The sequence below is a fragment of the Parambassis ranga genome, chromosome 6 (genome assembly GCF_900634625.1).
Source record: "Parambassis ranga chromosome 6, fParRan2.1, whole genome shotgun sequence".
NCBI lineage: Eukaryota > Metazoa > Chordata > Actinopteri > Ambassidae > Parambassis > Parambassis ranga.
Window position 1 is genome coordinate 8,514,989 of NC_041027.1, and position 12,258 is coordinate 8,527,246.

Sequence of the window (12,258 nt, forward strand, 5' to 3'; positions counted from 1 at the left end):
TCATAATTTAACATCAGATTTAAACCTGTGTTCTTGAAACAATGTCAGCGTAAATAAATTAGTTTAAACCACCCCCTGATCTATGAATGATCCAGCTGTTCAAGAGGCCTGTTAACTTAAATGTTTTACAGTTGTGGTCTGTTTAGTGCTAAATTAATATCATATAAAGTTACTTAGTAGTTTCAATAGTTTAATACTCCAATAATTAATATTTATGGTCCCTATCATTCATTTAAGGAAACACAACTTGAGCCTGATGTGCTCATTTCAGTGTCTTGGGTTTTCACCATAGATCTGAACATGATAGATCAGCAAACGCTTCATTTTTTTTAGCACCCTTTGAGCAACATCGCCGAAAACACACCAGAAGTAAACTTTCTGTTTCTTAAATCCCATCTTTTATCTTTGCATACATTATCACTGCTGTATGATTCAGGTTTATAAACTACAGACGTACAGTTTTATTGTGTGGTTGTGTTCTGGGAGTGTACTTCTATGCTTGAGCCCCTCCTCTGCTCGCGCTGGTCGCTGGAGGTTGATGTCACTGGCAGAGTCTTCAGGACAGGACACAACTAGGTAGAGCTGGTCAGAGAAACGCTCCGGATCTGCCGACTGGAGAAAAAGTGGGCGATGTTGCAGCTGGGATCGTGTTTATGGACATTGTGGGAAGGCTGCTGATACAGTCCAGAGGGCTTGTAGGTGTTTTCAAGCTTGAGGTAGCTTTATAGCCGCAGTATTTTTAGATCACTTCTGAAAGGAATACAAAAATGTCGTCTCCAAGTCCGGGCAAGAGACGAATGGATACCGACGTGGTGAAACTGTATCCTTTACAGTACATAAACAACAGATGAAATATGGACGTCTGTTTTAATAACAATTGTCAGTTGTCTGGTGGTGTTTAATTACATAATTTACCTCCCGACTGCTGCTGTGGGGATGTGTTTCAGGCACTAGCTGCGTAAGATCAATAGATTTTGGTGAAAAGTATATAACGCTGCACACTGAGATGTAAATGGGCAGCTCTGTGTTTGGTTGGCAGACGTTAGCTAGTTAGCAAAATGACGAACAACCCTTTTATTCAACGTTATTTGCTATTTGTTAACTAGCGCTAGCCTGCTAGTACATTAGCAATGCTCGTCCTGTTTGTATTGATACAGAATTAGCATCGGAAACTGTCGCAATATAACACTGGCTGTTAACTCTCTGTTAGCTTTGAACATTATTACCCTTAGCTTGAACGCGATAAGTTAGCCTCTTAGCACATAATATGTAATCCTACATGACTGACAACACAACCTGAAGAAGCAGTGAAGAATTTTTTACATTTCGGAAACACTTATTTGGAAACATGCGTTTATTTATCTATGATTTGTGGGTTGGTTAACGCCAAGTTAGCTAGCCGTGTAGCATGCTAACGCCAAATGGGAGAACAATTAAGGTCGATGTAGAGACGATCTTTCACGAAGTCTACAGATAACTGCGGTCCTTTTAATAACGTTTGACAACAGGGAATCGAGACCTTTAGCTTCTCTATTTTTTACATTTTGAATCGAAATATAAACAATCATAGGTGGAAAACATTAAATGCTTCTTTAGTGCACGCATCGCGTTGTTTACCACTAAAAATAGCAATACATTTAAATTTTTAACAAACAAAGGTGTAAAAACGAATGGATGCTAAAAAGAAAGATAATGTGACTATGATATTATCCTTCTCATTATGTTTGTCAACAACATCACTGTTTTTAAGGAGTTATACAATACGATGTTTTAATTTGTTGACCGTAATGAGGTTTTGTTTTTGTAAAATCTATCTTTGTTATTAATTCTTATTTGCAGCCATCAGCTCAAGTTTTTTTGCATGAAAGGTTTTCTGACAGCGTGAGCTGAATTGTTTTGTTTTTGTCCTGCAGCTAAGATGCTGCTCTCTGATTGGTCAGCCTGTTACCATCCGGAACACGGTAGAGGGCGGGGCTTCACACACAGCTGATCGAGGAACAACAAGCGTGCTGTAGGGGCACATGCAGGGATGGGGGCTGGGAGCATCCGTTCATGGCAGGGACAGGGCTGCACACACTGAAGCTCTGTAGCAGTAAATGTTGTTTTTAGACCACAAGGGAGTTTATAAAGTAGTGCTGCGTCAGTTAGTTAAAAGCTAGTGCTTCAACATGTAGATAATTCATTAAGAAAAACAGTTTCTGAGTGATATCTAATTTTTAAAATCACAAACAGAATATCTTTGACTTGCTAGTTAGACAGTACAAGCACATCTATAAAATGGGATGCAAAAAGAACAGCTGCTCGTTTTTTATTGACAACACTGTAAAATATGGATGGGAACTCTAAGAATGGATAAAAGGAGTGAGTAAGGACAAACATGTTTTTATCCTTTAGTTTGTACTGTTGTCGATCTTGTTTCACCAGTTCCCAAATCTGAACCATGAGCACCAGTGTGTAACAAAGGATATTCTGTGTTCAAATGAAACCTTTAAGATTGAAAGATTACAGTGGTTCTCAGCTGCCAATTCAGACCAGATATGTAAATCTCTACTTTGAATTATCTTACTATACTCTGTGTCATGATTTTTACTATTTGATCAGAAAATCATCAGAGGATTGTGTGCTGGGAGTTTTTGTCAAAGTAAAGCTTGGCCCTTGTGTATTTACATTACTCCTAGAGAGCATACTTTTAGGTTTGTCTGGGTAACCCTCAGGGAGAGGTTTTGCTGCTCTGTACATCTTAAAGAGGCTTTATTTATAGGAGTCACTCGCAGTCTTCATGCTCAGTGGTTGCAAACCTTTTTTTTTTCTATTGAGTGACTGAGCTTTTTAATCTCTCTCCTCCTCTGCTGGATGTTTGCAGTTATTTTGCCTCCTGACAGTTATGTAATCAAGCTGTTATTTGTGCTCCAGTAGTTAAACTAAATTAGCATCTTAACGCTACCTTGGTTGGATTGTTGGAATAAAGATGACAGAAGAATTTATCACAAGGTGATAAAACAGCTTGCAACAGTTACTTTTGGGGGTTTGTGTGTTTTTCTTCATGTGTCTCTGTCCGACTCTCACAGAGATTAAACACACTCCACCTTTTGGTGTCATACAGCTGACTCAGTCACATGCTTGGATTATTAACCAACCTGATTCCTCCACTTATATTATTTTGTTTGAGCAAAACAACTGAGCTTTGTGTGCCTTGCTGTCGGAATGCGTAGAAACTTTTGTCTTTTGTCTTTACATTAGTCATGTGTTTATTCTGTGCTGTGCCTTTGTGAGGTTGTTTTGTTGTTTGTTCCACCGCAATATTGATCAAATCATGATAATGTTATTGATCCCATGTTTGACCTATGCTCAGAGAAGTTCACAGAGAGAAAGAGCCTTTCTTTGTTGACAACACATCCAGTTCTGTGCCTCTGTTTCTGCGTCTTGGCCGTGTGCCTTTTCCTTAATCAGACAACAGCATTGAGAGCAAGCACGAGGTCACCATCCTTAGCGGACTCAACGAGTTTGTAGTGAAGTTCCATGGTCCACCAGGAAGTAAGAGCCTCCTGAAGTTCTTTCCTGTGTTTACCAGCACTTTCAGCAGCGCTGCATGTTTAACACTGTGTTGACATGTTTTATTGTTTTAATCATTTATATTAGCGCCGTACGAAGGAGGCGTGTGGAAAGTTCGGGTGGACCTACCAGATAAATACCCCTTCAAATCACCATCAATAGGTATAAAATGTTTTTGAAATCAGAAACCTCAACAATATTTTCCTTGGGTAAAGTCAGTTAATACTGTTAAAACCTGCTTTTTTTAGGATTCATGAACAAAATCTTCCATCCCAACATTGATGAAGCGTAAGTAGGAGAGCTATGGAGCTACCATTTTATCTTTAAACCCTTTTTCTCATGTTTGACCCATTTATAGCAACAGCTAAAAGAGTCATTAATTTCTGTTTTCTCACTTTTTACTCCGGTTTTGCTCCATTTATGTAAAGTTTTTTGTTTTCCTTTCAGGTCTGGAACTGTGTGTTTAGATGTCATTAACCAGACATGGACGGCGCTCTATGGTAGGTCACAGTTCTATAATATATATAATAATAATAATAATAATAATCAGGCTGTCTGTACATGCTTTCACTGGTCACACTGTTAAACTGAAAGTAATAGCCAATAAAAGCAGACAAATTGAGCAGCTTACAGCGCACCGTACAGTGCAGCTCCAGGCAGAGCATCTCAGATTAATCGGCTTACACTTCAGTGATAACTGCTGCTTATATTGAGGTCATGCATTGAGCGCTGACAGATGAAAAGGTCTGTGGTCTGACAGCTTTTTAAACATACCTGCAGGAGATACATGTTGCTTTCAGTGTCAGTGAGCTGAACTTGCATCGGTTTTCTCCAGATTTGCTGTAACATTTACATATTTGTACACTGAGTACAGTACATTGACAGCTTAGAGGTTACCCTTCAAGGCGTGTCATGTTGGTAAAGACACCTGGATTATTGATATTTTTGCATGGAATGGATACGTGAATCAGATTAACACTAGTCACATGAAAGTGACTTCCTGGTCCCACTAGGTGGCGCTATGACTGGTAAAGTAGGGTGTCATACAGCTCCTAACAAGCTTGTAAACCATGAAATTTCAAAATGGTGGACTTTCTGTTTGGTTTATTATATGCGTCTGAGAGGCTTTTTTCTGCATCTTATGGCTTTGACAAAAAGCAATATGACATGTCCCCAAATCAGCAGATCATTCTGAGCAGGAAAAACATTTTCTTCATGTTGTCATGCTGAGGCTCTAATTAAACGGTTCATTACAAGAGAGACCTCTAGTGGACAGTTTGGTAGCTACACAGATGATAGAACGTCTATGAGAAGGCTTTACTTATTGATCTTTTTCTTCACCTTCTCCAGACCTCACCAACATCTTTGAGTCGTTCCTCCCTCAGCTGCTCGCCTACCCCAACCCCATCGACCCTCTGAATGGGGACGCCGCCGCCATGTACCTGCACCGGCCAGAGGATTACAAACAAAAGATCAAAGGTAGAATGCCACTGAAATTCTGTCTTACAAGCAACAAAAGACCTATGACAAACCCAAAATTAACATTGTGTGTCTGCTGTAGCTGTAATAATGCGTCTTTCAGGCATGAACATCAAGCCAAGATTGACTCATGTGTGACCAGCAGCCGTGTAACAGAAATTCGGTGAATATGAGTCAAAATGTAGAATTTTTTGTGGTTTTGACTCGTAATCATTGACTTGTTGTCACATGACTGCTGATCATAAGTGAGTCAAAGCTTCTAAGGAGCACAGAATTAATCTGATTTATTTTCGAGTAATATAAAGTCAGACACAAGGACCACTGGAAAGCTAAACATTTAATGTTTTGGCTTTTTATATAAATAGGAAAACAGGCATTGTAAATCAAACTCACCTTGAAAATGTGCCTGAAACAGGTGATTTTGTGTTACATGTTAGCATTAGCAAGAAGACGACTCGGTTTTATGCTTGGACATGGAAATGTGATGCTCAGACCGTCAAGTCAGCTACCACTGGCAGATTTTCAGGGCGTCTTCTGCAGCAGTCAACAGATATCAGGAAAAAAATGATGGCTGTGTTCTTTGAAGGCTGCATTTGAAAACTGATAGTGTCACAGTGGTGACTGTTCTTATCCTGAAATTCATGAGAACTTAAAAATTGCAGGTTCCTTTCATGATAATTCTGTATTTTTGAAATATGAGCAAGTAAACTTTGAGGGTTTTTTTTAAACTGCTGTTAGCGTCACATGGTTATTGTATCTTTCTTTTTCAGAATACATTCAGAAATATGCCACAGAGGAGGCTCTAAAGGAGCAGGAGGAGGGAGGAGGTGACTCCTCATCCGAGAGCTCCATGTCAGACTTTTCGGAGGACGAGGCTCAGGACATGGAGTTGTAGTGAAGGCAGAGCCGCCTTCACCTCCACAACAGACTTGCCATTTCCTAAAGAGCAGAAACTCAGTACTATATTCATATTTAAACAAGACATTTTTTTACAGCAACACAAGGATTTTTATTGCTACACAAGGATTTGCAGTATGATATTGCAGAATATTAACTCCTATTTAGGAATTCGTCACCGCCTGCCCCCGCCCCCCCAACTCCTCTTCATCACCAGAGTCTGTTTAGATCAGAGAGGAGTGCATCAGTTATCTCTTTTCTTGAGGCTGACAGTTTTAATCTGAGTACCTGACATACAGAGGACAGTCAACACACAGTTAGACTCGTTCCATTTGAACTACAGAACACATCTCTACATCATCAGGCATCTTTTCCTCGCCGACAGAAGACTGCAGAATGACAATCCACGGTTTCTGAGCGGTCTTTGCTTTACGGGAGCGAGGGCGCTCATTTGTTTTTGGTCGCCGCCCCCCCCCCCCTTTATGTTTCAACACTGCCACAGTGAGGATTCGCCATTACAGTCCAAGGAACTGAAGACCACAGCGTGCTCATCCTGTACAGACACATCACACACAACCAGCGGAGCAACCATGACAAAACACAAAATGCCACAGAGTGTGTGTGTGTGTGCATGTGTGTGTGCGTGCATGAATGTATTGTATTGATTACCTGTGTTGTACTGGCCCCCCTGATGGTCCACAGATGTCAGAATCTCTGATCTCCCCTTCAGCTTCCCACTCCATCCTCTTCTTCCTCTCCGTTTTAGGAAAGTGTTCACCATTCTCTGAGTATCTTTGTATATTGTGGCATGACACAGAAGTAAAGTTTGTATCGCTGTAGATGTGAAGAGGAACCTCTGTGGGTCAGGTTGGGTTTGGTTGGGGGGGGGGTGTCCAGAATCCTTGTGGAATTGTTGAACTTCTTAACTTTGCCTATTGCTTGTGTTGAACTATAATAGGTGTTTGACTTGCGTAGGGATAGTTGTTTTTTTCTGCGGGTGGTGAAGCCTACCATCATGTATGGTTTATTACTTATATAATACACTAGTTTAAAAAAAAGTACTTGTCCTGTAAAGATGAGGAGAGTTACACATCTTCAAACCTCCAAAGACAGGTTGCACCCTTGCCCATCTGCACCACTTCCTCATGTAAATGTCTCCATCATGATTTTAGCACAGTCGCATTTACATGTTCATGTTTTCCAAATTGGTGGGACCAAATTCTATTTAATGTACAGGAGTAATAAGACTGGGTACAGAGTTTACACTGGGATTGATTAGATGATAATCCTCTTCAAATTCTCAAATTGATTCAAACATCATGGCATCAGGCACATTTTTATTTCTTAAGAAGACACATTTGTCCTGGTTTACCCCCTGTAAAGGTTTATGTGCCTGTTGGCGACCGTGTGGTGGAGGTGTTTACTGTTAACTCTCATGATGGTACATTGGTCTGTGTCTGCTGACAAATTTGTCCCTCATTGTGTTACAGATCTGGTTATTTCTATAAAAGAAACAAATAATTTGAGCTTAATTCTACTGAAAGAGGCCATTTCTTCTTGTTTAATGAGAAAGTATAAATCCCTTTATAAAAATGTTATCAGGTTCTCTTGCATGAGGGTGTATTAACCTTCATTTAAACCTTAACTTGGAAAACTGTGTCGGTGTTTCTCCACATGGCATTAAAAATGTACTATAGCCTTGCTAAAAATGGCTCTAATTAGCCTTGGTAACCAAATATATGTTGGTGGTAAACCAAGCCACCATGTCCAGCCTTGTCATTTGTCATCACCTGGATCTATTGTCGTATTATGTATTTTTATTAATGAAACATATATTTGAAGCCTATAATTTGTTTTAATGCTTTTATTTTTTATCTTTAACCCCTGTGTTCAGGATGCAGATCAAAATATCCCAGATTTTTTAAAAGGCAAAAAATGAATAAATGTGCTTCCCTTGTAACTTGAAGAAAGAAATAAACAACAAAAATAACCACTCTGTTTGTTATTTTTTTAAAAAACTTGTGTCTAATTTGTTTGAAGAGTGACATATGCACTTCAGGGAATCTCCCTCTGCCCACTAGATGGCACACTCCTGCTTTGGCATCAGGGCCACTCAATGAATAAACTATTATCTATTAACCATTACCTGACCTGACCTGTATGTAAAGGAAAATTCATCTTGAATTGGTCGTTTTATTGTCAGCTTGTGCAGAAATCAGATGCACACGGCACCAATCAGTGACGGGCAAATAAAACAAACACAAATGACCGAGTTTAATACATGTATTTTACTTTTCACAATGAAAAGCAAAAAAAAAAGTCTAATATGTAAGATGGTTTTTTGTTTTAACTTTAAGTGGAATTAAAATCTCACTAAACCCTTTAAATGACATTTTAAAGCCGACAAAAGTTTTAAATCACTGGTTTACATGTAATAATTTCAGTGTTGGTTGAAAGCCCTTTAGCTGCTCCAGTCTTACATGAGCCCGGGTCTTTGCTCACTAACAGAGTTAGTGTTGATCAAATGCCAGTTGTAAAGAAAGAGCTGTGGGTGACGGATTTAAAATAAATAGAGGAGGAGTTCTTTTTCTAAGCAGGTTTGCAACAATTTTATCTATTTAAATAAATGCATAATTTCTAAAATGTATTTTTAAGTGTTACCGTTTCATTCATTGTTGGTTCGTCTTAAGGGTGATCTTAAAGACGTGAGAGGATGGATGAAGGTTTCTCTTCACGATGCTCTGACAGACTGTAATGATCTTATGAAATATTCATCGCTGTGTGGCCACGCTGCCTCTTTCTGAGCAATATGCTGGTTTCCAGTTTCAACATCAGTTTAATCTGACTTCACTGGTCAAACTTACAAGACCCGGTACTTATTGTCCACACAAGGTCGTTCTTTATATGTATATTTTAATGCAGTATTTTAATGATGTATTTTGGTCATCAGTAGTTTTAATGAACTCTAATGCAGTTGAAAGTAAGAACATACTAAAAAAAACTACTGTTCTTAACACACGTGTGTGAATATATGGTCACAATGGTTCATTAAACAAATGATTTATTTTTTAAAAATAAGAGTAAAGTTATTTGGAAGTAACTCGAGCATCAGCAGGAGAAGCACGGGGGAGTGGAGGAGACGCTGCCGGCCGGCTGCGCCTCCTTCATAATGTATGGAGAGGACAAAGGATGCGCGGGTGGATTTCAGCGTCAACTTTGAAAGAGCCGTAACCTAAACCTGTCCTATCCGACTCCAGTGGATTCACATCAGCTGAAAGGATGATGTCTCTTTTTCCACCTGCAATCTGTCTAATAATCACCGACAGCAGGTAAATGAGTCCCGGCTGGAGAGACCTTTGGGTGCTCGTATAAAACGGGGAGCAGAGGAGGCCTGCATGAGCTCCGGGAAACTTTCAGACCTGTGCAAGGAGAGGACAGAGCGGAGCTCCAGGCCCAGCTGCGGCCGAAGCCACACCCGGTGGATGCTGGTAGGGTTCTTATTTTTCATTGCACGGAAAGTGTTTGTTAACATTCATTGGTAAATGTAGTGAAAATGATGAACTATTTTACCTCTTGACATTTAAATCTTGATTAGACATGGCTGGTGGATTTTGAGTCTATTTTTGTACAATCACAACACTGATTATACTTATTACTTTAAGTGTTTTAAACGCATTTGTGGCGCATTAGATTACAGTTTCAGTGTTCCTCCATCCTCGCCATTGCAGTGTGCGCCTGTGCGTAAAAGGCGCATCGAACATGTCCGATAGGCCTGCGTGTGGAGGCGGCAAAAGGAGAGGGAGGAGGGTGGCGTGGATTACTATATTGCCAGTCGGTTAAGATGCTTACCAACTAATTACCTGTCCACTAGAAAATCCCTTGCTATACTGGCCAAACAGACAGGAAGCCGTGAGGGACGAAGACGTGGAGATATGGAGAGGACACTGGTTCTGTTTGGACCAAAAATCAGTTGTACTTCATGATGGCCATCATGATGATTTTGTGTGGTTTGAAGATGACTACTACTACTACTACTACTACTACTCCACGCTTCTAAAGGTTTGGCTCAGTAAGGAAGCTTCTGAATTAATAGTTTTTGTGCGCTGTAATAACTTACATAAGGTAAGAAGGACAAATACTCAAGCTAAAATAATACAGGCATGTATACAATCTGTGGCCAAATCTTGTGAAGTATTTTAGTTACCACAGAAAACATAATAAGGATACGTACTTTTAACATTGTAAAATAATAGAAATAGTTCAAATGATGTCTCAAGACTATCTTAAAATACAAGGTGTTGTGTTTTATGAAGACTTTCTTTCATGAGATCTAATGGAAATGTGTGCCCTAATAACAATTATTTTTCAGTAGAAAGAGCTACTAAAAACATCAAACTGACCAAAGCAGGAGATTTTGACTGATGCTCGTGTTCTCTCTCTCTATCTATCTATTGCTTTCAAGCTTTTTACTCTATTGATCTCTCCCGGAAACGGGAAGATGAGCCCTGCTTTGGGACCCATTTGGAGCATCTCAAAAATCACTTAGCGCATCATTCCCTACAGCCAGAATCAATCTGAGCAGCAGACCTGCTCCTTCACCAGGTTCAGGTTGTGGAGGCCACAAATGTGTCAGAATACAACGCTGGACTAAAATTGTCGGTTGATCACTTTAAAGAAAGCAGGTGAATTTGGAACCGTGCCACAGGCCTGTGTGGCTCAGCAGCAGATGGCATTGTTTACTGTGAGGTAACATCATTTCCATCCTGCACAGGACTGCAAACACCTCTGGCACAAGAAACGTAAAGGGGTTAGGAGTCAGTAGGAAAGGAAGTTGGATCACACTTACACCTCCTCCTGTTCTGTGTATGGCACTGGTAGAATTCACTGTCACAGAACACTATCAGTGAATTACCATAGGGCCATAAACAGAGTAGAGACAGAACCACACTGCCCGTGTCCTGAATCTGACTTGGAACCAGTTCTTCTGTTTCTTGGACATGCCTGGTCTTCTTTGCCCATTTTGGCACTAGCACATTTTTGCTTTGTTTCTGCCAGTTTGAGCAATCATGTGTAGTGCCAATATAGGACAAGACAGACTCTCAGCTGTGTGTTTTTCAGGTTTAAGGAATCCAAACCTGTCAGCTGTTTCTAAATATTCTCTTATCTTTGTTTGAGAGAGAGAAACAAACAGAGAGGAGAGAAGGATGAACTATGGTTCTCATCGATTGCGACGTCCCTCTCAGATGTCACTAGTGTGCTATGGATGCTCGTGCGCTATCTCTGAGACGCCGCTGCATGTAATCTGAACTTTAGCCGTCACAGAGATCTGGTGGCGGTGACTGGTGCACTCTCCCACAGTCTTTGGCAATGGTAGAACTCACTCTGGTGGGCTGGAAGGATCCGGTGGTTCTAGACTTGCCAACAACTGACTGAGAGCTTTTACCTGTCCACCAACCCAGGACTCTCCACTGGAAGAGGATTATTTTGGAAATGTGTATTAGAACCTGTCAAAACCTGCAGGTCAAAGGTCATGGTTGGTAGATATGGGAGGGTTTGGGCACATATGTCGACTGTGTGAGTGACTGCAGGCGAAGCAGTGAGGGGTTAAAATTCACCATCCCCCCCTGAGCGTTCTTGCAGTCTCAGAACACCTTAAAAATCTACAAGTTTACATTTCGTGGAAGAACCAGAGGAAAAGTGACACAGACAGAAATATACATCAACAAGTCCAGTGCTGGTTAGGAAAACATCCCCACAGATTACAAGCCTTCCTCTCTGAAGTCCCTCTGGGTTGTCTCAGCTACAGTTAGCTGATCATGACATCAAACTCTTGTGTAATCTTAGACATCAAACACTGAAGGTATGAACCTGTGGAGACTTTGATAATTCAGCTATTACATGTAAATCTTTACCCAAGCCATTAAAACTCAGGGTAGACCATCATGATCCCTGATCAATGAACCAATGTTGCTGATGTGTTTGAAGGGGTTAGGGTAGCTGCTTGTAAATCCTCAGTGTTATAGTGTTAGCAGCAGCAGCCCCAGGAGCTTATGGTGCAACCTGATCTCACTCCATCATGACAGGTCTCAATCTCAGTGCAGCAGAGGTTTATTGCAAATTATGTTAGTGCTGCATACAACCTTAAACCCCCACAGACACTTTGGTAAATGCATCATAATGCTGTTTGTATCACAGCAGCATTCATTAAACCCAAATGGGGAATACTCAGGTAAAGGCGGATGCACTGGAAAAATGAATTCGATATTTCTGGGTTTCTTTACACCTTCCACACGAGCTAATAATCTATAGACTGTCTTGCTTTCAACCTGT

At 40.4% G+C, this 12,258-nt stretch overlaps 1 protein-coding gene across 1 annotated transcript; it reads left to right on the forward strand.

Moving 5' to 3' along the window:
- Window positions 1-531: 531 nt before the first annotated feature.
- On the forward strand, window positions 532-7,471 carry LOC114437670 (ubiquitin-conjugating enzyme E2 H-like). The gene is made up of 7 exons (XM_028408497.1): window positions 532-820; window positions 3,458-3,534; window positions 3,640-3,714; window positions 3,801-3,840; window positions 4,000-4,052; window positions 4,903-5,031; window positions 5,802-7,471. Exons 1-7 carry the CDS (start codon window positions 768-770, stop codon window positions 5,924-5,926), a joined length of 552 nt encoding a protein of 183 aa, XP_028264298.1. The 5' UTR covers window positions 532-767; the 3' UTR covers window positions 5,927-7,471.
- The last annotated feature ends 4,787 nt before the right edge of the window (window positions 7,472-12,258 follow it).